At 37.1% G+C, this 26,166-nt stretch overlaps 1 protein-coding gene and 1 long non-coding RNA gene across 8 annotated transcripts in view; one reads left to right on the top strand and one right to left on the bottom strand.

Annotated features, from left to right (window-relative positions):
• Positions 1–26,166, bottom strand: part of LOC107053916 — a 48,346-nt gene that overhangs the window by 15,983 nt on the left and 6,197 nt on the right. Inside the window, exons 5-6 of one of the 4 annotated variants that reach the window (XR_006939960.1) lie at positions 17,895–20,592; positions 334–15,972 (exon numbers count right to left, since the gene is read on the bottom strand). This is a non-coding gene — a long non-coding RNA (uncharacterized LOC107053916). Of the gene's footprint in view, positions 1–333; positions 20,593–26,166 lie in introns of all 4 variants that reach the window. The other 3 variants (XR_006939959.1, XR_006939961.1, XR_006939958.1) reach the window with 3 other exon arrangements.
• CAMSAP2 (calmodulin regulated spectrin associated protein family member 2) overlaps positions 1–26,166 on the top strand; it is a 61,784-nt gene that overhangs the window by 32,366 nt on the left and 3,252 nt on the right. Inside the window, exons 5-17 of one of the 4 annotated variants that reach the window (XM_015290352.4) lie at positions 1,247–1,279; positions 5,586–5,727; positions 8,827–8,966; positions 13,854–13,947; positions 14,523–14,616; positions 17,124–17,194; positions 17,922–17,991; positions 18,716–20,927; positions 21,621–21,757; positions 22,230–22,450; positions 23,501–23,573; positions 24,161–24,276; positions 25,157–25,275. In XM_015290352.4, coding sequence (XP_015145838.2) covers positions 1,247–1,279; positions 5,586–5,727; positions 8,827–8,966; positions 13,854–13,947; positions 14,523–14,616; positions 17,124–17,194; positions 17,922–17,991; positions 18,716–20,927; positions 21,621–21,757; positions 22,230–22,450; positions 23,501–23,573; positions 24,161–24,276; positions 25,157–25,275 — 3,522 coding nt within the window. Of the gene's footprint in view, positions 1–1,246; positions 1,280–5,585; positions 5,728–8,826; positions 8,967–13,853; positions 13,948–14,522; positions 14,617–17,123; positions 17,195–17,921; positions 17,992–18,715; positions 20,928–21,620; positions 21,758–22,229; positions 22,451–23,473; positions 23,574–24,160; positions 24,277–25,156; positions 25,276–26,166 lie in introns of all 4 variants that reach the window. The other 3 variants (XM_015290351.4, XM_004943106.5, XM_422188.8) reach the window with 3 other exon arrangements.

Below are 26,166 nucleotides of genomic sequence, written 5' to 3'. Positions count from 1 at the left end.
CTGCTAGCAAAAGTTAACATGTGAAGATGGCTTTGGAGCAGGATGAGCTTCCTGATCTACTTAATGCACAGCTGCATGAATACTAATAATGATGGTGCAAGGAAGAGAGCAGGAACAAGGGCCTGATGAAGGGCAGGACTGCCTTTTTTTTTTGGCACCATATGATGAATTTATGCTAAGTTAAATTTATCTTGGGATCATGTTTAAAACTTCATTCATAGGAGATGAAAGAATCTTCTTGTAAAGCTGCAGGTTTTCACCTGAGACTGTTTTTAATTCTCTCTTGAAGGAAAAAAAAGGAAAAAAAAAGCCAAGAAATCAAATCAGGATTACCTTGTCAGGTTTTTTTACGTGACCAATAAATTGTTAGTGGTTTCCATAATAATGTTCTGGTTCATACGAAGTGCAAGTTCAAGAGCCATTGAATTCCCGTTGTGTTGTTCCAAGAGATCTCAGCTTCTCTTCATCTGTTTAAGTACAGAAAAACCCACCAACTTCAGTATGTTCCACCTTAAGTTTTTAGGTAAAATTTGTGATCTTGATAATGTGTCAGTTTAGAATTGTATACACCAGTTCTGATCATTTCTCTGTGAGTAATCGAACCTACTTCTATGTTTCAGGTCATTGCACATCATGCAGCTGATGCTTATGTGATTTGTCATTGCAAAAATATAACTGCTTGCACCTCTTGTTGTTCTGAAAACTGCTATATGACTGTTCAGAAATATTCTGAGCGTTATAAACTTGTTTGGCTTTGAGGTGACTAATGCAGACTTCAGTGCAATTGGTTGTAATGTACTACAGTGTGTTTATACCTTTTTTCATTGCTTTAGCTTCCCTGCTTCTCCATATATGCTGCTGGAGTTCATTTTGATACTTGTGAAATCATAACTTCAAGTCTCAAATGAATTCTTTAGTCAGATTGCATATTCAGGGTGCAATTATGTGTGCGAAAGCAGTTAACAGAACTGCATTGATACGACAGTCTTATCTGCTTATGTGGGAAAATGGTAACGTTAATCTATTAAGACTGAAGATGCATATTTCTGTGGTATTATTTGTGCTAATGAGTTCAATACACAGTGACTATACTGCTCTGATGTTTACAATTAAATTATAATTTACTGTTACACAAAATGAGAATGTTGAAGAAAATCGCTTTGCAAAAATGGTGAAATCTGATAAATTGTTCCTTTTTTTTCTTTGCTTTCTGCTTTTATTTTTTTCCCTACTGCTTCCTCTGAAGTCTCCTACCAAATGGTATTGGAAACTGGTTCCTGTAAGTTTGCCCAACTGCTTCACTTTGATCATCTAGCTTATTTTGGGAATGGCTTTGTCCATGTCATGCTGGTCTAATTATTCATCTCATTTATCTCTTGATAATTTGATAGGAGATTACTCTGAAAAGGTTTTCATAATAAAGATAAAGAAACAAAATAACCCCCAAACACCCTGCTTTGCGAGGTAATCTGTGCCAGATAAGTTCAAGATGTGATGCTGGGTGAGATTTACTATTGCTTTGCATAGGGTGATACTACCAGTTGTTAACTTTGTTCAAAATACTTTTTCAAAGAATTCCAGTCAACAGTTGCTGTCTGATCCTGACTTTAAAAAAAAAAAAGCAGAAATAATTTTTGATTGTTGATTGTATATAGGAACTGAAACTTTCTGATTCATTTTAATATGCAATCATTTCACCATTTGTCTAGAACTGCTTAATTTTTTTTACTAATTTCAGGTAGTTCTCTTCCCACGAGAAAGTAATAAAAAACAATCTATTGATAGTGAGTCCATAATTTCATTAAGAGCAATAGAAAGTGACTGTTTGGGTCTGAAATAATATTCAGCTTTGTTTTCCCTTTGTTGTCTCTCTATGGGGTTATCATTATGATGCAATAACTCAATAACTTGCCCCTGCAACGCACTCCTATTATTAATTCTACAACAGATTTTGCAATATGGATAACACCTTTCCATGGGCAGACACATGCAGTTTGGCTTTGGAATAAGCTAGTCAGCTGTTTAGGTACGTGCAGAATTGCGTATTTCTGGTCTGAATTCCAGGGAACTAATCCTTAGGACTTCAATCTGAGGACTATCAAATAACTGATTGAGCAGTTCCTCAGGTCTTTGTTATTGTAAGTAGTAAAATATTGCTCATACTTTGCAAGAATTAAAAAATAACAAGGCAATTGCATGTAGGGAGCAGCAGAGATTACATGGTGCTTCTGATGTTGGGATTAAAAAATAAATAGAAAAGGTTCAAGTGCATTTTTCAGTAGACTAATGAGTATCTAAGTTGTTAGCAAGTTGTGCCCTACCAGCAATTTCTCTGTAATGCTCTCCATTACAATTGTGACATTTAGACATAAAGATTCTGCTCTTCACATTATAATCCATTAATTTAGTTTTGGAATTAAATGGAGGGAATAATGGGGGAAAAATAAAAAGCCTTTCATTGCTTTACAGAAAATGAAGCACATGTTCATTGATACTGTTGTTCTATTGATACAAACAAGTGGCTACTTCGCAGTAGTTTCAGAATGTTATTCTGTTTTTGTCTACAGTGTTAGTTTAGTAAACTAACTTGATGAAAAATTGAAATCTAAGTTCACCTGCCAGTTGTCCAGAAACGACTTGCTCTAGAGCTATTTACTTTGAACCTGTTACTTGAGTAGAGATACAATTGAAACCCTGGTGCTACTGATGATACAGTAGGAAAGCAGTGGCTCAAATGTGCTGGTAGTTCAACCACTTTTCTCATCTCTCCACATAGTGCAGATGTTCAGTAGTGGGATAGGCGTCAGCATGTAGGCAGCTGGAAAGTTACTCTGAGAAGGGAATTTGTAGCACATCACCAAAGGTAAAGGCATCAGTGTTTATTATTAATGATTGGCTCAGAGTACACACAGGCACTTCGGGCAGAGTAGCTGATGGGTTTTTAGTTAGTTTTTAGCTAACTTTGTTCTTTTGCCATTGTCTCAACTATGCTGAGGTTTGTCCAAGTGCAGTAAGCTCAAGGACACCAATTCACACTGGTTTCTGTAGGATCTCAGAAACAAAATATCTGTATTAGCACTTACATTTAAATGAGCACTACACCATTATAATATCTGTAGAGGTTTGTTTGTCTCCTGCATTATTGCATTCAAATTTATTAGCAAAGACTGCAGTGGAATAGAAGGGTTTTTTCAAATGGAAGTTAATTAGAAATGGAGTGCAATTACCAGTGTCTTTTGTTTTTTCAATATAATTTCTTTTATCTTTTCTGCTAAATTGAAACACTGTGCCTGTTAGACCTTAATGAACCTAGCATGTCAGGTTATATTTGTTTACTTTCCTGAAATGATGTGCTTGGCGTACTCTATAGTGAATTAAGTCCTCTTTCTAGGTTCACTTTAATGATTTGACACAGTTTCCAGGCACTGCTCATAGGGCTACTGTGAGGCATCCTTGGAGTGACAGCAGACTTTCACAGAATTTACTATGCAAGACCATTGCATTATTAATTTAAAATGTTTTTCAGTACTCCATTAGAAAGATGATACTTAAAAGAATATATAAAACATTACAGAACTATTCAGACCATAATGTTAGAGTTCTATATATCCTGTATCTTCTAATGTTATACAATAATTAAACCATAAAATTTAACTGACTTAGTTTTAGTCATTTGGGCCAAGGGGGGGAAGTGGAGGGACCTAATTTCAAATGTAAAGGATTTTTGTCATAGCTTTTTTTATAGTATTGCCTGAGATTGGAAAAAGGAACTTGCAGTGTAAGCAAATTGGCCTGTTTTCTTATGTTTAACATGAGGAAAAACTGTTAGTAATTTATTCCATGTTAGTGAATATTTAGTATGGCATGCAAAATACTTGATGCAAATACCAGTGTTTCAAATATGAAATGAAGATAAATTCTCCACTATTTATTGGCTACTATTTATTAATTAACCAATTATTAATATTAATTTGTTAAATTACAAGTTTTCTCGGCTTAATGCAAGCCCTTAATTTCCCTAGAACAGACGTCTACTATTACTAGACTAGATTTGTGCTTCTTGGGCCTGTTAGAAGACACTAACGTGCACTACAGATAATCCCCTGTCATCCTTAGCAGAAATGTAGTGGCAGTAAGTACAGCCTTTGGGGTTAGTCTGTGCTTGTACAGGCTTTTCTTTTTTTGTTTTAACCAACAAAGCTGGCTTAAACAGTTCCCACCCCACCCATAAAGGCTCCAGCCCTGCCCACTCAATTGCAGGAACTTGCAGCTTCAGCTTTGTTAGACTCCTAGAATGGCTTGGGTTTAAAGGGACCTTAAATGTGATCTAATTCCAGCAGCCTGCCATGGGCAAGGTTGCCACCCACCAGATCAGGCTGCCCAATGCCTAACCTGGCCTTGAATGCTTCCAGGCATGGGGCATCCACAATGTCTCTAGGCAGTTTGTTCCAGCTCCTTGCCACTGAAGAATTTCTTCCAAGTATCCAACTGCTGTGGTTTGATCCTCTTTTAGTTGAAAGCCATTCCCCTTGTCTTCTAACTATCAGCCCATGTAAAACGTTGGTCTCCATTTTATTTATAAGCTCCCTTTAAATACTGAATGTCTTCGTTGAGGTCTCTCAGAGCCTTCTCTTCACTGGAATGACATCCTCAACAGCTTCACCAAATTCCTGCAGGACTGGTTTCCAGCTTCATGTGTGTATTTGAATGAAATTGACTTTTTCATTACTTAAATTTACTTCAAAGCACTCTTGGCATTACAATTAGTTCTGTGGCACGAATGGGAAAGTAATCATTTGATACTGCTTTAAAAATGAAGTGTAGTAAATTTTAAATGAAATCCTTCCTTCTCAAGAAATAATGAAAAGAAATTCAAGTCATAAATAACATGTTAAGCTAGCTATCTCCCCTTCCCCCTCATCCTGCCCAAAAAAGAAAACCATAAAAATGTATTAATTGCAGGTAAATGTTTTTTAGCATTCTAAACAAAGTTGTTTTTCAGAACATTTCCTTTTTGTAACTGGGCTGCAGCCTGGCCTTAACACTTGACAGTTAATGCTGCTGCTTTGTTTTGAGCTGCTTTAAGTGAAATATGCTAGTAAGGAAATGTAGCTGATGCAGATGTCCTTGTTTCTAAACTTGCTGTTATGTCAGTTATGTTATGGAGATTTTGGGAAAGCTTCTTGTGCGTTAACTTCACTGGCATTGGCATTGCTGGTAAAATGAAGCTTTGGTCTTCACAGCAGATTGGAGCCTATCTTTTGTTTACATGCAGACCCTTTCTGGTTGAATAGAAATGAGTGCTGTAAGTTAAATAAGTTGTATGATATTTAATTCAGCTGCACAGAGATCATCAAAATGTGGTAGTTTAGAAGCAGATATTGTCATATAGGCTCCTTTCCTCTTAACTATTATTTCTGGCAATCAAAACCAAGCATAAAGAGAATAGTTACAGGAAATCTGAGAATATTGAGTTATTTATTGAATGCTGCTTTTTCACTGAGTGTAAAACCTGCAGTACAAATCTGTTTATTCATATGTTTCAGCGCCTTTGTGTCTCTTAATCCGTTCATTCTATATTGTAGGCCCGTTACAGGAAGGAACAAACATTGCTCAAGCAGCTGCCTTGCATTCCATTGGTGGAAAATTTGCTGAAAGATGGTACAGATGGTTGTGCTTTAGCAGCCCTCATCCACTTCTACTGTCCAGATATCGTTAAACTCGAGGGTATGTCTAACATGTCTCAGTTGAAATGTATGTGTGTATGTATATATAATAAATATATATATGTAAAGGAAGGTGCTGAATAAGATGTGTCAGAGGCATAGCCTGTGTGTGACTGTGATGGATTTGGTATTAACTTTTTACCTATTTACTTCTGAACTTAACAAGAACCAAGGTGTCCTTCCACACTGTATTTACTCTTATGCTGTCACACTGATACAAGTGTGTGACAGGATGTTATTGCAGATATGACTGTGGCAATGCTTCTGTTGTCATGCCACAAAATTTGCAACTACCTGGAAAACTCTGATTCTTGAAGCTGCTTAACTGCTTTCTTGTGTGTCTGAGCAGTTACAGATAGAAAGTGCGGAAGGGTCAGTTCTGTCTTGCCCAGAAAAGTAGACAAACTGTATAGCTGCTCTGTATGGCAGATCATTGTTTTATGCTCAAGGGCTTTTCTCTGATTGTTAAACCATTATAAACAAGAGCATACGCCGTAGAACATATTAGTGTCATGCTGTCCTATCATAGCAATTTTGGTGATGATGAGCAACTTTATCTTTGCACTGTGGCCTGGTTCAAGTCATATCTTCCGCTTGGCAATTGAGAGTGTCTTGCAGCTGTAAAATGCCTTGGCAGCTAACACCCATCATTTTCTGCCTGTGTTCTGTCCGTGATACCTTTTGATGTCGTGGGAACACTTGTGTATACACTCATCCTAAGAAATCCAGGAATATGAACAAGGATATAAAGGTACTGGAATATGGAATTCTTATTCACAACCACTTTATAGGAAGATTGCAGCCCAGTAGGCTTTGAAGATGAAAGACATTAAGATGCATACAGTCATCCTTCTTCTTTAGCTCGTGAATTTTCAAAAATTCCACTTTCAGTGTATATAAAATGTTGCAGCCAGGTATATACACTTGTATACGATTTGAGAAAAATTAGTATTTGAGTTGTGTTTTAAAGTGGGTAACATCTCGTTCCTTCTTACTGTTTTTAGCATGACTGTAATGTAGACTTTCCAAAGGATGTTGTATACTATTTCAGGATGGCATATATACTTAACAACAGATTCCTTCAGCATCTGTCTTTCAGCACACTGAAATACAACAAGACATTTGTCATCTTTGAACTTCAATGTTCATTAGCTGTCTTCCCCTAAAGATATAAAAATGTGTGCCACTGTCTCAGAAATAAATTCAAAGATAGTGTAGGCAAGTAGAAACACTGTAAGAGACTGTTCCAGTCTTTTCTGCCATTAAATAATACTACATTTGATACATGTTGAACTTCACTAACATTTTATCCTCTACTGGAACTGAGGAAGGCAGATAACAAAGATGCATGTGCAGAAGTGCTTAAAAATGCACTAATAACAGGGAGAAAAAGTATGAATCCCGACAACACAGCTCTAAAATAAATGCTTCCTTCTCATTAAGGCTTAATTTAACTGTCAAATCTAGGTTTCCTTCTAGGAATACAAGACTGTGTCAGTGAGATGAAAGATTGGCTATTGCTTAAAATTATCCAATTCCTTTCATGGCTTATCATGTTCTATCTTAAAACTGTCTAGCTTTTTAAAATCTGTACTTCTGTTCAGACTGTTGCAGAGCTCCACTTCTTTCATAATTTTAAGTCTTAGTCCTGTTTCCTGCTGAAATATGCTTGCAGCCTGTCTACGTGCATTTGTTGTTCTCCAGCAGTGCCCGCAACTTGAATAGCTTCCTCTAATCTGATGTCTTCTGCTCTGATATGTTTTCTTTCTGCTGTTTTGCTCAGGCTACCAAATCCAGCCTTTTCACTCTCACCTTATGAAGTGGATTTCCATTCTTGTTATTATCTTCAATATTTTTTCTGCAACTAGTCTACTTTTGGTTCATGTTTCTTGAATGTGGATGGTCATAATTGCACACAGAAATACAGACTGACATCTCTTTACTGCCTCGTACCAAGGCTTCCCTGTCACTACTAGAAACACGTTTGCTGCTGCATTCTAGCATCATTTGCTTGCTTCATAGTTGTGTGATGCTGAAAGCTCACAAACCTTTACATCAGTTAATACACAATGATACCTTCCTTCTCTGTATCAATTTTAGGTACTAAATGACGTTAGAATTCTATTAGGTTAATTGCATCAGTTTGAAACTTTGCATTACTAAACTTAATCTCATTTGGGTCATCATTTTTTACATCATTATTATACAGGGGATTGATTGGGGGTGATGGAATATTTTTGAGTCCCTTATCCTGCTAGCATCCGAGTCGATTCTTTATCCATAGGCAAATTGAAGCCTACACACTCAAACTGTTACCTCAAGCTCTGTTTTCCACTCTTGCTTTTGGGCGGGGGGAACGAAGAACAAATACTCTGGAAGTGTAGTTACTTTATATTATTTTCTTTGGATTTGCTTTTTACAATGGCTCTTTCATCTTCCAAGTAACCATCATAAAAAGAGAACCAGGCTGTCAGCTGGGCATGAGCTGCTGTGTTCTGTGTAACTGCACCATTCTATGCACTGCTATCAGTGCTTTGTTGGGACGTAGCACCTTGAAACATAAGGGTGGTAATTCATGAATCAGGGGCTTCTGATCTTCATAAAGATTTGCATCAAGCATCAAAATCCACAATAGCAAATATATAAGACTAAACTGATGCTGCCTTTGTGGGAAAATCCAGAGTTAATGGCATTAAAATGTACTCTATATGCAAAGAGAGGTTTGTGAAAAAGCATGCATTCCTGTATAGAAAATCTATTAAAAAGTGTTTTAGTGATTAAATATTGGGGTTTTATTACATGAAAATAGCAGTATTTTAAGAATAAGTTTCATAGAAATCAAAGCAAGAAAAAATAAACTTGTCAACAGTTAAAAAAAAAAAATTTAGAAAAATATCTAAAGATAGAAAGTTGTATTAAGATATAATATAGTACTGTCATTTCTTAAAGTTCTGAAATAGAAAAATAAATCTCCTTATGCAGGAAAGAAAAAATCAAGTTTGGATTTATCCAGAAATGCTCCAGAAACCAAGCAGGAACAGAAGCACTCACTGCAGATCAGGAACTATATCTAACCTTCACTTCTTTTCCTCTTTTGTAGATATTTGTTTGAAAGAGACAATGTCTTTGGCTGACAGCCTGTATAACCTACAGTTGATTCAAGAGTTTTGTCAGGAATACCTTAACCAGTGTTGCCATTTCAGTCTTGAAGATATGCTCTATGCAGCCTCCTCAGTAAAGGTAAAAAATTGGAAATTAAATACTTAGAAAATGTAAGCAGTGTCCACAGGGCTGTTTTTTCTAGTAGTATAATCAAGCCTTTTGATGTGCTGCTGTATGGCTGAGTGGTACAACAAGCACTGAATTTCAGCAGGATGTAAAACTGCTTTATTTTGGCAACGATGTTGTTGTAGTAATTTTAAGCTATTTTCAAAAGAATACGTATATGCTAACTTTGATTTGTGCAACATGATTTCACTCCTTCTTTCTTACTGTTGGTTAAAATGTGAAGTAGCAGTCTGCATTACTTTTAATTTATAACACACAAAAGCTCAAAATTTTGAGTTCATGCAATTATTGCTCATTCTCATTATTCATTTGTGTCTACAGTAATTTCACGGGTTTTGAACCTTAAAGATTTTTTTACTTTGGTAAATGTGCTCTGTTCTGTATGTTCTTTGTTGCTTTTCAGGTTTTGCTCTCGAGTTAATTTGAGTGGAAAATACAAGCAGGGACACAGGTCCAAATACCTTTTTTTTTTTAAACAAGCAACTAAGCATTTTTTGTCGTTCTAAGATTCTAACGTTTTCAGAAGGTTAAAATCATTTGGTTATCCTATCATTTTTAAACAGTGTGGAAAGTCAGAGTAATTGATTGATTTCTTGTCTGATTGTAATTTCAGTTCTTTATCACTGTGTTTTTCTAAGGTAGTTTTTTCTGTATAAATGCTCCTTATTTGCTTAAGATTCCTGTTGGCCTGCCTTTAGGGAATCAAATATTTTTAATGGAGTCAGCATATCCATTGCAGATGGTCTGTAATTGGTTTCTGAGTATCTGGGTCATTTCACTGCTTTTTATGATTTTTGCAGCACACTCACAAGCTGAGTCACAGAGGCCAGAGTCTGAATACAGACTGCTTTGTTGTCTCCTGTAGGGTTGAACCCAATCCTTTTCAAATAAGTAATAAGCTGCCAGGATGAGTAAGGGCAGCAGGACCAGCCCCTCTAAGTCTAGACTGCTTTGCCATTGCTGTTTTTGTGTATGCAAAGCTGTCTAGTGACTGCTTTCAGTCAGCTTTTGGTGTTTTTAAATTGCATATGAAGTAATTTACCTACATACTTGTAACATGTCTGTTGTATTGCAGCCTCTCTTGTCTCTGGTTTCCCATGTGGTCCTACAGGTACACTGGAAGATACTGGTTTGAATTAGATCACAAACCAGTATAAAGTAAGAAGCTTAGTTTAAATGTTTTGTCAATATCCCAATGCATCATTTTTAACACTTCTAATATGCTACAGGCTCAATAATTTTGCTGTTTCTGAACAGTGTTTTCAGAGGGAATTTAGAGTTCCTTCAAAGATTTAGAGTATTTCTAGAACTGAGAAGGGCCTTTTGTGACCATGTTTTTACAAGTTGCTGTGGTGTGCATACTTATTTAGATGTAAATTCTACGGAGTTGGACTGCCAAGTTTTTCTTTTAAACCTTGACATGGAAACTTTGGCTAGTGCTATAAACTGTTTTTCCAGTGTCAAGTATAATTTACTTTCAAAATAAATGCTCAGTTCAAGGAGCTCTTTATAAGCTTTCCAGTGCATCTGTTTAGAGGGGGTTTAAAGAAATCTATATATTCCCCAAAGAATTTTATTCTAACTTGGAAAAAATTAGTCACCCAAATAGGTGTTTTAAATAGTACACATTGAATTAAACTGGTCTACAAAATTTATATACTTTGGAGTTTTAGGATTTTTAGCATTGTGCTTTCAGGTGTCAATCAACAAAAATTTCTCTTTATTTTCAGGGTGACTCATAGTGTTCAGTAGGTGGCACTATGACACTTCTTGTGTAAAAGTCTGTTACACTCTTAATGGTGCCAGAAATAACACAAAAGAATCAAACCACTGATATGTTGCTGGAAAAAGCTTCAAGAAAAAAAATTGAGTTCTTGGTACAACAGTGTTTGCCTTAGGGAACTGCACTAGGTGTCCTGACTTGGTGCTATGTGGTCAAGCACAAAGAGCATAGCACGTGCTCTTTGATGGAGTCAGTGTGAGATGCATCACAATACAAGACACCTATGTGAAGTAGTTGCTGAATTTGCTAACAACAGGAGTAGAAGATACCATGAGCACTGCATCCTCTGTGATATGAAAAGAATGTTGGTTGTATATATTGCATAGGTTAATCCTAGAAATTAAGGACTGGGCTTCATCCAGTAGTGCTGTGCAGCTTTCCCTCCTCTCAAGGCAGCAGTGGAGATCAGGCTGCTGTCCTGTGTAAGCCTATGTAAGTGTGCATCTGGGCTCTGTAAGGACCCAGAAGAGCAGCTGGCTGTGCTTGGTGAGGCACTTGGGGATGGATGGAGAGGGTAGCACAGGGACTACCTTCCCATCGGGCTGGTTTAAAAGGAGTGGTGATGAGGAGTGAAAAGGAAGGTTCAACCAGTGAATGGTTCAAGGGATTTCCCTCCCAGGAGGGACTAAACCCTCCTCAGTCGTTATTTGAAGGGAAGTAGTGGGTGTTAGTTGGCTGGTTGTCCTGCTTCTTTGTTCTGATCTGGAAATAAGGCATACTGGAAACTTCAACTTGAATTGTTGTGGCATTTGTTAACCTGTAGCGGGACACTTGGCAAACATGTAGAACATGGGCTTCATGCAGAAGGGCCTTTTCCACAGAGTTTAAAACAATCCAGTTCTCTTTGGTCCTGATGCATTTGTATTGACACTTTACAACATGCCAACTACAGATTGGAATTTGAGGTAGCAGACTTCTCGTACTTCTGGCCTACAAAGCAGAGTTCTTGACGTGCATTGTGATTTGAGTTTTATAGTGTCTTTTTATGTACATTTTGAGAAAATTCCTAATGTATCTATGGCTGCTTTTCCAATCGAATTTATTGGGTTCTAATCAGATTATAAGCAATCTGTGTGCTTTGTGTATATGAACTTGTAGTTGTTCTCCAAATGCGCATATCCAAAACCTATGAGTATTACAAGGGATGTAGCTTAATTTGAGTGGCAAGATGTACTATTTCTGTTTTCCATAATTTCCATGGTGTATGTTGAGAATTGAGATATGCAAGAGGAAATTTCTTTTTAATGTACATTTTCACAAAACAAGCTGATTTGTCTTCCTTTGCAGAAGCAAGTATTGGCTTTAGACCTTACATTAAAAATAGGGCATCTTTTCAAAAGATCTTCCAATAGCAGAAGATACAGTAGCAAAAACGCAGCTACTAATATATCTTACTGCATGCAGCTAATGCCCAGTCTGCAAACAGGGTGGAAATATAAAACTGAAAAAGTGACATCAGGTGGTTGTAGCGTATGTGAAGCTGCGAGTCTACTGTCTGCTGAACAGTGTTGTCAGCCTGTGTTCAGAGCTTAGTTGCGGACGGTTGTTTTAACTACTAAAATAGTTAGAAATAGAAATACTACTATTATGTTTCTGAAAGTTCTGTGTGAATGCACATGTAGTAATGATATAAGAAGCTAATAAAACTTAAGTTGGCATGATCAAGGCAAAATCTGTAGAAATAATACCTGCGTTCCTTCCAGCACTGGCAAGCAGGGTCATTACAGGCCCACAATTAGTTTCTCAAAAAAAAAAAAAAACCCAACCAAATTAAGCTATTGATCATCTGTCTTCCCCTTGGATAATGATTAATGTAGTTTTCTGACTACAAATAACATGAGGGGAAATGTGTTTTCCATCATGATACTTCATCACAAAACATGAATGTAGCCTGAGTTGTAATTGAGCTGTGCAGCCAACACTTTCACTTTGCTTTGGGAAGTACCACTTTGGGTTATGGGAAAACAAGCTTTATTTCAGCAACTCAGGACTGCATAGAAAATACTTTCAGAAGAAATAACTGAGTCCTTCATAGAACAGCTGTGCTATTCAGTGCAGCATCTCTACATAAAAATAAGAATTAACCTATTGGAATAGAATACTACTTGAGATGGGAACAAAGCTATGATTAGAACATTTTATAATTATTTTCAGAGTAAGAGTTATTTCAAGTTAAAACTGGACAAGTTTGAGGGGAAGGAAGGCTGAAGGTATTAATGGATGGCATAGAAACTGTAACACTGCAGACGTTTTGTCTGAAAAGTAGATATCATTTTTCCGTTTGTATATTCTTTTCTGGTTGTATCAGAATGCTACAGTTAGCATTTAGCTTGCACATAAAAGGTTTTGCTATGCATCTTTTCTCATTCCATTTCTATTGTGCTGAACAATCCGATGCAGTGTTTTTCCTGGTCTATTCATAGCCTGTCTTTAATAACTGTGGCAACATCTGGCTGATCCCTTCACTGTCTACTAAACTACATGAGCAGCTTTCATTCTGAGAGCATCCCTCCTCTGAAGTGGAGGCTTATCTGCATTAGAAATGTCCAGGAAAAATAAATCTGAATCTAAGTTGTCAGATATTTTAAATTACGTTTTGTAACTCAGTGATACAGAGTTGAGATCATTTCATTTATTATTAAACATTTCTTTTTTAAATCTTAGCTTATTTGATAAAGATATTCTTATGCCTAACGTGTGTAATTTTTTTCTGTAATAAATTGACATTCCATTTAGTGTGTTTGTCAGGTGTTCACTTGCAGTCCAAAACTTGGTTTCTTTCTGCTTTAGAACATAGCTGCTAGCTGGGGGATTGGCAGCAGAAAGCTTACAGACCTTACAGTCATAGATACCCAAACGGTTCTGATCTGGTCGAGTTAGGGTTGTTAGATAGATGGTACTACAGGTCACCATTACTCACTGTGTTTTTTAAGAAAGTGATAGCTATGTGAATGTAAACTGGATGGAACAGAGATATTCTAAACACTGTTTATTCTCTTTGCTTGCAGTTAAGGGTTGTGTTTTAACATACATTTCTTGCATTCTTTTTCCTGTAGAGTAACTACATGGTGTTCATGGCAGAACTGTTCTGGTGGTTTGAAGTGGTGAAACCATCATTTGTACAACCTCGTGTTGTTGGGCATCCCCAAGGTAATTATATAAGGGATTGGTTTTGATATGCATGTTTTTAATATGTATGAGTTCAGATTACTGTAGCGTCCCCAAATGCGCGAATATCTTAGTTAACAGGATTTGGTGTTGTACCACCCCCTTAAAGAAGCGAAGTACTCTTTCCTCATGCTAATCTTCATTTCATCTCATAAATCATAATTAGATTTGTTGTTTACTGCAAAAGCCTCATTTAAATTATAGCGGTATAATCTTCTGCAAATTTTCCTGACCTAAATATGGCTAGAATCCATTATGCCCTTGCAGAGATGATAATTCAGAAAAAGGAGCCAAGATCAGAATGTAGCCTGAAATATTGTATGGCTGAGGAAGAGTTACTAATAGAAAGAAACATACATCTGGGGAAAGCAGATAAGTAGTTAACTTCAGACTTGCATTTTGCACCTGGATGCAAGGCACAGTCCTTTGTTGGTAAATTTATAGATGTAAAAACGCAGTTCTCAAGTAGATCTTGAGATAGTAAACATAGAGGTCATGGTAATTTAAACTTTCATTTAACTAAACTACGGTAACTTGACCTTTGTTCTTCTTGGCAGCTGAACCTGTAAAAGATGCAGCTTCTGCTCACAGTTTGAATGCTAACAGAAGAAATTATGTGGATGGCCCATGTGGTTCTGACTTCGTAGCCAGGTAAAGCCAGAGAGTCAGTAGTACCCTTTCACAGTCTTTAAATCATTCTCTTGACAGGGTAGAGGAAGCCTTTAAATGATCTGATCTGAACCTAGTGAATGTGGGAGGTAGTGTTGCATTATATTTATAAATAGAGGGCAAAGGTTTGATAGCTTCTAAACCAACACAAAGGACAAAATAAACATTTTAATGGAATATTCAGTGAATTCTTCCTTGCCAGCTCTTGTTGGTGGTTGCTTTTTATTTAGGTATCTATACTGCCTTTGAATTAGGGAATACAATTTCTTACAATCATAAAATGGCACGATTCTGAGTTGTTCTACTGTGTGTATCTTGTGTGTTTCCTGTATAGACAATGAAGTTATTTTAGTGTAAATGAAGCTTCTATGCCAGGAGAGAAACAAACAGTAGCTTTCTGTATACTTTTGGGAACAGAGGTTCCCAAGGCCAGTTCACACCATGCACAGCTACTGCAAGCAGTCCAGTGAACTACTTAGCTCTTTATTTTATCCTTTCTCTCTACAGAACATATCCCTGCTCTGACAAATTCTATCAGTAACAAAGCATCTTTTTCATCTAAAAAAAAACAAGTGCATTTTGTCTCAATGTGTACATTTTGTCTGTGCTGATATTTTGAATTAGAAATTGAAGAGGATTTATTGAAAGCTTTAAGTGTCTGAATTCAATTCATAAACAAACTGCTACCATTCCAAATTTAACTATCAAGTCTAAGTTGCCACCACTGTTTCATAACACTGCTTATTTTTCCCAGACATGTTCAGTTAAAATCACTGTGAAGTCTGTATGGTTGGTAGTGGATAGCATATTCTGCAATCTAATTGCAACACTTGTTTAGTTTCTCTAAAAGTGATGGAGGTGGTTCGGTGCTGGAGTATTACGAGAGCACCTGTAAGTAGTAGAAAGAACTATATCTTTATTCATAGACTGATGTACTTTATAGAACTTGGTGGTACTTCACAGCATTGAGAGATGAAGAAGAGGCCTGAGGAGTTACTTGAGATGCTAGAAATATAATGTGTAGGCTGCTGTTTGCCATCAGTCAAGATGGCTCTGACTGCAGGATGCCTTGGTCCTGGCTTTCATTCTAGTTCCAACTGGACACTGCTGTCTGTTTTTCTGTATGATGTAGTCACTTCAGTACACAATGACAGGGGAAAAAAAGTAACCCAGTCAGAGAAAGTCAATGTTTCTCTGCTGGCTGAATTACAGCAATGACTCAGAGCAGACTCCAGTGGAGAACCAGAGCAGCACAGAGGAGTGGGACTGAGGCAGCAAGCAGTTACAATGTCTGAGTTGCCATGGAACCACGGTCTTGGTGCCAAAATCAGTCTTTTCCTGGGAGAAAATGAGGCATGTAGATTTTCTTGTGGTAAAACAAATTTTCAGATGCTGCTGGATTAACTGCTTACGTGTATTAAGATAACTTAAGGATATTGATTAAAAAACTTTCACGGAAATCTCAAATGCCATTTAAAACATATGTTTAGCTTTTGTGCAGTATTAACACCCAAAACCTTGCATTAATGAGAAACTCTTCTGAGTAGTTTTAATGTATACTGAGAGAAGATGGTTTTGTGTACTATAAACTAACAATATTTTCTTTAAATTGACATGAATATCCTCCCCACAAATATTCTTTGGAAACATTTCTAAAGCAATACTGTATGTAAACTACAAAAGTACTGGGCAAAGATCTTGAAAGTTAATTACTGAAAAAAGAGTTTGGGAGTGTGCTGTTAATCAGTGAACAAAATTCAGAGCATGAAAGGCTTTAATCCAGCATGTTTTGAAGTCTGCCTTCTTGACACATTTTACATACAAAAGCATATGTATTCATGCATGTCTGTTTGGTACTGAAGAAGAGCCTGGTTCAAATCACTGCATTATGAAAGCCTATTCTGGATTAAAACAGCTAGTCTATTACGAACCTTCTTGGTGAACAAAAAAAAGAAATCTGTTCTAACTAGAAATGGAGAGAACCTTTGAACTACTCTTGTAGTGATCAGTGTTATTATTGTACTTAGCATATCTGTCACAGAATCGCCTTTATCTGCTCCTCACACATACTGCAGTTGAAACACAAGAATGTCAGATGAAGCAACAGAAAGTTGTGTGAAGACTGTGGTATTAGCTGCAACACCCAATTTATTTTGTTGCTAAAATCAAGCCTAAAAATGAGAACTTCCTAACAATGACATTTACTTGAATTATTGTTAGGAGATGTGTACACTAACAAAACCAGCACTGCTCTGTGGCCATTTCAATAAGAGAAATAGCTTTTTGATTTTGTCTATCTGCACTGAGTCCAGTTAAAGGTAGTAATACAGCATGCTGCCTCTAATTAGTGCTTCAAGAGGAGAATTACACCTTTTTCCCTTGTCTGAAAAAAATAAATCTTGAGTTGGCACAGGACATGAAGTCTTGCTGTACTTCTATAATGTGGCTTTTGATGTGTTACTTCTAAGTTAATGTATCTTGTTTTATAGATTGGAAAGTCCAAGTTATGCACCATCTCACCAACTGCATACGCCCCAGCAGCCTTATTCGTCTGTCCCAGGTAACATTTTACAAAAGGATTTAAGGGGGGATGAGACAAGGTGTCATTCTGAGTAAATTGCTACCTTACTTAAATTTCTTCAAAGCTTATTCATGCCAGGTGTTGCTGGGAGAGTCCTAGATGAAAGGCTAGTGAATGAGTTCTGTAATTTGTTCAGTATACAAATGAGGAAGTTTGTGCTTGTACCACTTGCATTTTTTTTTTAATTTGAGTTCATTTTTTGCCACGTTAAATATGGCTTACAACAATTATTTTTAGTATATTTTAGCAGTACTTGTAGTACTGCTAGTTTCACCAAGGACAAGCCCTGCCTGCCCAGCCTTCTATGGTCTTGTGATGATGCAGATGCCCAGAAAAGGTGTGGTGGATGCCACGCTCCTGGAGACATTCAAGGTCAGACTAGACCAGACTCCTGTGACCTGATGGAGCTGTAGATGTCCCTGTTTGTTGCAGGAGAGTTGGACTAGGTGACCTTTTCATGTCCCTTCTGACTCAAATGCTTCTGTAATTCTGTTTTTTTCTCAATAATAAGTTCTTTGTCTAAGGAGTATAGCATATATATACAGGATGAGGTGAACTCAATTGTTCAAGTTGTGTTCTGAAAACAAATTTCTGCTGTTGCGGTGTTCTAAGTAGTGAAACAAACTAATTTGTTAAAGCAACAGAAACTTACTGCTATGAAAAATCATCTTAATGTTACCTTGGATTCCATGTTAATTTTGCTTAGGAGTCATCAGAAGGTCCACATCAATGTCTTACGTAGATGGCTATGTAGGGACATGGCCAAAAGAAAAGAGGTAAGTAGTCTTTACCATAAGTTGATTAAAAAATGATTGTGTATTGTAAATTTTCCATTGTGATTGGGATTTTCAAAATCTGGTGATTAGTTTACAAAAGTAGAAGGCAAAGAGAAAACTGTGTCATGGATTAAGAACTCAGTAATAGGAAACAACCTTAAGAAATAACATTTTTTCAATATATTAGCATTAAATATGTTTACATTTACCTACTACAATTTAGCCAAATGAGTTGAGTCACATTGCTAATGAGTTCAGTATTATCAAAACCTAGTATCAAAAATAGTATTAATTTCTATATAGTAAAAACGATCAGGCTGGAGATGTCTCCTTTTTCTGTTAGACTACTCAAACTCTGAATGTATAGGACGTAAGGTCGTAAGGTAAAGATAAAATGGTTAAGAGTTATATTAAAGGGTTATTCTGCAAGTCTGAGTTGTCTTTTCACACCTTGATTCTGATCTAGACTGGCAATTTTTATATTCTTGAAGTGCCTCAAACTTACTCCAAGCTACTAAAGAGCATTGGTTGGCTCTAAAGAAAGTGTTATTATATTGTATGTTGTGCATTTTTAATGTATCCTATTTGGAAATGAAGCTGGTCGAAATACAGTACATGTAATAGTCCATTTTATACTACTGTCTCCAGATAACTTGTAGAACAAATATGAATATTTTGTTATTAATCATAAGTTGCTCAGTTATTTCCTTTTTTTCTCTGTAAGGTCATCGTTACATGGAGTTTCATTTGACATTTCTTTTGACAAAGAAAAAAGTATTCCAGTATCTTCTCCAAACAGAGGTATTACTAGATCTGTAAGCAATGAAGGCCTTACGTTAAACAACAACCGTGTGCCCAAACATATTAGAAAAAATCTGTCCTTCAGACCAGTAAATGGAGAAGAGGAAAATGAAGATATTGAAGAGGAAAAGGACACAGTAGCTCATACAGACACAAAGGTCCGTCGTTCTTTTACCACAAATCAAAGAAATGCCAACGAGAGCAGTCACTGCCGGTTTCCAAACGGGGCTTTGCAAAACAGAGCCGTTCTGGATGATTTTGGCAATCAGATTGAGACACCAACAATTGAAGAGGCTTTGCAAATAATTCATGACACCGAAAAATCTCCCAGAGTTATCCCAACAGACCAAATTACAAATGGGTTCTTTCTTCACAATCAGGAAATGAGCATCTTGAATTCAAACATAAAACCAAATCAGTCTACCCCTGATCTGATCACAGACACAAAAGGTGCTTTAAGTCCTGTGACTGACAACACAGAAGTCGACACTGGAATACACGTTCCTTCGGAAGATATTCCGGAGACTATGGATGAGGATTCTTCTTTAAGAGATTATACTGTAAGCATGGACTCTGACATGGAAGAACCATCTAAATTTCTTCAGGATTATGACATAAGAGTTAGCAATCACAGAGATCAATTAAGTCCCTGTCCTAGCTCAGTAAGTACCAAGTCACAGGCTGGCAGCAGTGCTTCTTCAAGTTCTGGGGTTAAAATGACTAGTTTTGCAGAGCAGAAATTCAGAAAGTTGAATCATACAGATAGTAGAAGCAGTGGCAGCAGTTCTCAGAAAACCACACCGGAAGGTTCTGAGCTGAATATTCCTCATGTGGTTGCTTGGACTCATATTCCTGAGGAGACATCTGTTCCCCAAGGAAGAGACACTACGCAGCTACTGGCTTCAGAGCTGGTACATCTTAGGATGAAGCTGGAGGAAAAGAGACGAGCAATTGAAGCCCAGAAGAAGAAAGTTGAAGCTGCTTTCACTAAGCAGCGGCAGAAAATGGGAAGAACAGCATTTCTTAATATTGTGAAAAAGAAAGGCGATGGAGTATCACCTCTCCGAGAAGAAGCAGCAGGAGCTGAAGATGAGAAGATATTCACGGACAGTAATAGACTGAAAGAAAGAGAAACTCAAAAAACAGATGAACAAACTAATAAGGCTTCAGAATCAATAAAAGAAAACCCTGAAAATGCTCACAACAAATGGTCAAAGTCTCCTGCTACTCCTATGGATGCTGAAAAGCAGTGGAATTTAGCTAGCCCCTCCGAAGAAAATTTCAATGAAGGAGATATCTTGGAATATACCAAATCTATTGAAAAACTAAATTCTTCCTTACACTTTCTACAACAAGAAATGCAACGTCTGTCCCTTCAACAGGAGATGTTGATGCAGATGAGAGAGCAGCAAGCTTGGGTTATTTCTCCTCCTCAGCCTTCTCCTCAGAAGCAACTTCGGGAGTTTAAGGCTTCATCGAGGCAAATGGGAGCTCCGTCTCCCATCGCACCTTTCTCACAGGAATCTCCTCGCTCCACACATCAATCTCCACAGTCATCCAACAGGAAGAATGCATCTTTTCACATAAAAATGCAAAGGACTCCCAGGCCAAATGAATTGAAAATAACACCTCTAAATCGTACCTTGACTGCCCCAAGGTCTGTGGATAGTCTTCCTCGCTTGAGAAGATTTTCCCCAAGTCAGGTTCCCATTCAGACGAGATCATTTGTTTGCTTTGGAGATGATGGTGAACATCCAGATGAACCTCAGCTGAAGGGAAGTCTTTTGAAGGAAGTCAAGCCTACAGAAGAGGCAGCAAAAGAAGAAGGACCAAAATCTCTTAAAAAGTGTGAGCAGAAGTTGGAGGAAAAGGAGATCAAACCCCTTGAATCAAATGTTTCTGAAGTATTATCTCAGCCCATCATAGAAACTGTCTGCCTCACCCCAAATGAAGATCAGCTAAGCCAACCAATATTACCAACAGCAACTCCCAAAACAGCTAACTTAATTGAAGTTTCCCTGTCAGATTTGAAGCCACCAGAGAAAAAGGAAGTATCTGTTGAGAAATACGAAGGTGAGAGCGATAGAGAACAATTTGAGGATGACCAGAAGGTGTGTTGTGGATTCTTTTTTAAGGTAAGAGAACTACTTGATGTGCAAGTTAGCCGTGCTGCTTCCTCTGAAAGGGGAACAACTGTTCAGATACAGCATTTCAGTGATGACTTCGTACTGAAGTCAAAGCAGCTATAAATGTGCAAGTGTATCTTCTGCATTTGATGACTAATTGACAGCATAAGAGTGCTCAGATTCTAGTGCATTGCTGTTCTTAGCATGACAGAGTACCCCTTTCCTAGTCATAGAGGAGTGCTTGGGGGTTTCAGTGAGGAAGATGCATGCTGAATGTAGATTTCTTTTTAACATAAGCTTTTGTGACCTCAGTTAAATATGCTTGCTTAGCTTTTCAACTCTTACTTCGCTATTCCATGCCCAAGTATAACTAAAAGCTTGTAAAGTACAGCCTGGGTTTAATATCTCAATTGCCCATGGAAGAGCTTTTCTCCCTCTGTTCCTAGCTGTGGGAGTATAGTCTTCTGAGACTCCCTTTTGAAATAAAAAGTTAAATTCAGTCTTTAAAAATTAAAAAAAAAAATCTTTTTAGTATTATAAAGAAAAAATCTTTTTGAAACACTTTTTTTAATTACCTCCAAACTGTGTTAAGATATTGCAACCCAGTCTAGAGTTAAGTGTCTAATGACTTGACAAAATCAGTTGATTCATGTAGACATCTTAATATTTGTGTCCTTTTTCTCTCAATACTGTTGCTGCTAGGATGATCAAAAGGCAGAAAATGACATGGCAATGAAACGAGCAGCATTATTGGAGAAGCGTTTGAGAAGGGAAAGAGAGACTCAGCTTCGAAAGCAGCAGCTGGAAGCAGAGCTAGAACATAAGAAAGAAGAGACAAGGTAAAACCAACTACATATCCTGGTCCAAATGACTGGTAACCATGAACATAAAAATGTCATAGTTAATAGCTTTACTTCCACGTCAAATAATTCATCTTAATATATCCAAGGTTATTTAATCCTCCAGTCAAATGTGCTTAGGAGCCTAGCTGAAGATGTGCCAGCTGGTTGTGTGAAATCAGCAGGTGGCCTCAGTCCATAGCTTACATAGAACATGAGCCCTGCTGACATGAGTGATGCTCCTCAGATCGTTACCCTGCTCTACATTTGATGTTCTGAGAGAGAGCTTAGCAATTTGGGCTTCAATCTGCACAGGTGTACAATGGCAAGTTCCTCTGTTCCTCTTATTGATGTCTGAGAACTCTGAAGTACTAAAAATCTAATGCTTGTGTTTTCCTCACTGGCAATGTGCTAACTGTAACTGTTATCTTGGAAAGTTGCTACTGTTGAATTTATCTGATGATTTCTTTAGACGCAAAACAGAAGAAGAACGTCAGAAGAAGGAGGATGAACGAGCACGGCGAGAATTCATTAAGCAGGAATACATGAGAAGGAAACAACTAAAGCTTATGGAAGAAATGGATACTGTTATAAAACCACGTTCCCTGTCAATCAAACAAAAAAAGCCACGTCCAAAATCTATTCATAGGGATCACATTGAGTCACCTAAGACACCGGTCAAAGGTCCACCAGGTAACCCATGTTCATGTGGAGGAAGAGTCTGTTCATGCTAAAACACCAGCTTAGATTTTGGCACTAACAAGCACGTGCGTTTAGAAGTGTCTTGTGCTAAGCTGAAACTGCACGTGTCAAAACTGGAGAGCAACGTTTGTCAATAAGAATGAAAGTATGAATGTCACTTACCTGTTATGCATGCATGCATATGACAAGAAACAGATTTTTAACTGTATGAAAACCTGTAGAAAAACCAATTTATGCAACAAATTTTGTACACCCATGTATATTCTTACCAGTCACTAATCTCTTCTTGCAGCTGACAAACTAAGAATGAATAACTCTTGGCAGAAAGGAGGTCGATAAATAAAATGATCACTATAAAGTAAGAGTACTTAGGCTCCTGCTTAGTACAGCCAGAATTACATTTTACTTCAATGTTTTCTCTTTTTAGTCAGTTTCACTTGCTCAGCTACTGCACGTGTAGTTATGAGCATCATAGCAGCAGCAGTCATGTGGAACAGCTGATTTAGAAATGAAAAGACTGCAGTAGTGACTGAAAGAAATGTTGCCAATTTCCAATTAGAAAAAAGTAACTGGACTACTCTGTTACCCTTTTTTGTTATAGCCTTGTTATGTTACTGGATTTTCTCTAGCAGCTTCCATCCATCTTCCAACGAAATTTAAACTATTTCATTAACACCTTCCAAGAGTCCAGCGTAAGCTTTAAATTGTATCTCTGAAGTTTTTTTTTTAATGAGGGCTTTTTAACTTTTATTGCACTCTTTGATTTGCTTAGTGCCCATGTTCATGCTTCACATTAATGCTTAGTTGCAGACTACTCTAGATGGCTGCAAATGCCTGGGTGTCAGAAAGTGTTGAGAATACAGTGCACCAAATATGCATGCAGGTATATCATGTACTGGAGTAAGAGCTGCGTATACAAAAGCACTTAGTAACTTCTGGATGCTGGTGTTGGGTCTAATGAACAGACTCTGCTACTTGTATAGGTTTTTAAGCCTTAACTTTGTTTTTATCCAGGTTCACAGCTTTATCGTGTTTTTTCAGTATCTAGTCTTTCACTGGCATCGCTGAATACAGGGGACAATGAGAGTGTGCAGTCAGGCAAGAGAACGCCAAGGTAAAGCTAAAATAACCATTTCTTTTGTTTTAAAAAAAAATCTATACTAAATTAACGTAGATTGGAAGAGGTAATCTGTGTATTTCCTACTCAAGAATAGGTATATCTTTCTGATGCAAGGCATAGATTGTTTCTCAGGCATTAGGAAATAAAACTGTGGTCATTTATTTTACTCATTTTACCAAGTAAACAATTTGGGCAGCTATAAATGAGGCAAGAACTTGGCCTCTGGAGTTCACCTAGTAGTAGTTAAGTCTCAGCTTGTGCATGTTTTACAAAACCAGTGTGCTATGTGCAGCTACATAGCTCCTTTTCTTTCTTAACATAGAGGAAGTAATAGAAAGTTATTAAGTGGTAGTAGAGGAAAGATTTGTGTTCACTGGAATTTTAGGCTTTTCTGAACACAAGAATCAATTTTGCATTAAGAATTACCTGAAAATGAATTTGGAGATAATGACTCATAATGAATTTCAGAAACAAGTTTGAAGTCATCTTCATGCGTATTCCATAAGAACAGTTTATACAGAACATGAATTTATTCTCTTAATATTGAAGTTTTAAAAATAGTTTTCGAAACTGATGTTTAGATCTGAGTCTGTGGAAGGTTTCTTATCTCCAAGTCGCTGTGGTAGTCGTAATGGTGAAAAAGATTGGGAAAATGCATCTACAACTTCTTCAGTTGCCTCTGCTACAGAATATACAGGTCAGTGACAACAATATTCAGAAAAGTACCTGTTTATTAGTGGTTCTATGCATGAAAATGCTTTGATTATCTATGTTTGGAATCTTAAAACTTTGTAAGGTTTTGTGAGGTTTTTGTTGCTGTAACCCCAGCAATGAAACTATCTAAAACATGGTTATAATACAAGATGAAAATTAAGTTCAAAATAAAGGTAGTGACTCGGTAGCATTTGTAAACTACAGTTAGGCTCATAACAGCGGGTGGACTCAGAAGTTACTCTGTGCATTTCAATCTGTCTAGTGAGGCAAGAAGAGGTGAAATTTAAGCTCAATTTAGAGTAGTGTGACAAAAAGCAAAAACAAAATTGCAACAGGAAAACAGTTTTCCTAGTGATGTGAATTTAAATATTCTGGGCCCTTGTTTCCAAACAGATCCTTTGTGGTTTATTAAAAACTTCAGTCTGCCTTCCAATTTCTTATTATGAATCAAAATTATCAAAATATAATGGTGTATTCATCCATTTTCTCCAAATGTATACTGTATGATAATGCGAAGACCTTGCACCACCATCACTATAAAGACTGTTTTTGCCCACCTAATATCACTTTGTATGGTAAATAGTAAAATAACACTAAGTTTTTGATGTCAGCTGTTAGGGAGTTCATGTTTGATTGCTGGGCCGGTGTAGCTCTATTTGCGATGGCAAACATTTATTAGTAATGAAAGAATGGCATTAAACTTGTTTGTAAAATTTGTGAACTCTAGACTAATTCTAATTACTCCTGGATTTATGTTTTCACGCATGTAAAAGATTAGTAGCAAAAGTACTTCACAGTATTTAAATTAACTCTTTGCTGGGTTATTGATTAAACTTAGCTGACTTGTCATTCTTCCCCCACAGGACCAAAGCTTTTCAAAGAGCCCAGTGCTAAATCCAATAAGTATATAATTCAGAATGCTCTGGCACACTGCTGCTTGGCTGGAAAAGTGAATGAAGGTCAAAAGAAAAAGATACTGGAGGTAAGGGCATTTTTCCTCTAAAGCATAAATGCTTATGTCAAACCATGACTAACATGCTAGGAAGACACTTGAGTATAAATGCAAGTATTGAAAGGAATCTTATTCTGAAATGACATCAGCTCTTAGAAAAAGGTTTGAGTACTTTCTGTGGCTGTTTGCCCTGTGAGAAGAAAGGTTCTCTAGTGCTACAGAAAGAACAGCTTATCACACTGAACGTGCAACATGGGAAGCTGAATTAATTAAAAAGCATGTTAATTAACTAATAGCTACTATCTGTTTAATGTGGGAGCTTTAGCATGAAGATAGTTACCATTTGCTCACACACCTGCTTTTGGCAACAAGAAAAAAATTCATTTTATTCATAAGGATCCTCCTATTGATACCCCTACAACTAAAGCTACTTCTTGGAAAGAGCAAATGAGAAGTCAATACAGACTCCTTCAGTTCAAGTAGGAGAGCAAAATAACCCCTAGAAACCTCAGGAAAGAACAGCTGTAAAGCAGTCAAGCTTACCTCCAAGGCGCAGCATACATACTGATAGAATGCACATCTGATAGAATTTCTGCCGGGTGGAGTCGGAATCTGAAGATTTCAGCTAACAGAGAACCTTTGCTCCCTATGTAACAACTGACTTAGTAATTTGACCAGTCTTCAATGCATTTAGGGATGACTGAAACCCATTTTAGCACTGGCAGATCTTTTGGGCACATCTGGACGCATGTATATTTCCTGTTACTAAACTTGCTTAGAAAACTATAATGATTGAAAATAAGGTGTTTCAACAGAAAGAGTTGCACAGAAGTTTCAGCTCTGATAGAAAAGAAATTCAAAATGACAGTGATAATTCTGAATGTGCAAACTTCATAATGTGACTTTCTTTTTTTTTTTTTT

This window comes from Gallus gallus, chromosome 8 (assembly GCF_016699485.2).
Source record: "Gallus gallus isolate bGalGal1 chromosome 8, bGalGal1.mat.broiler.GRCg7b, whole genome shotgun sequence".
Classification (NCBI taxonomy): domain Eukaryota; kingdom Metazoa; phylum Chordata; class Aves; order Galliformes; family Phasianidae; genus Gallus; species Gallus gallus.
Note: the sequence above shows the minus strand (reverse complement) of the source record. Positions and strands in the feature narration are given on the sequence as shown.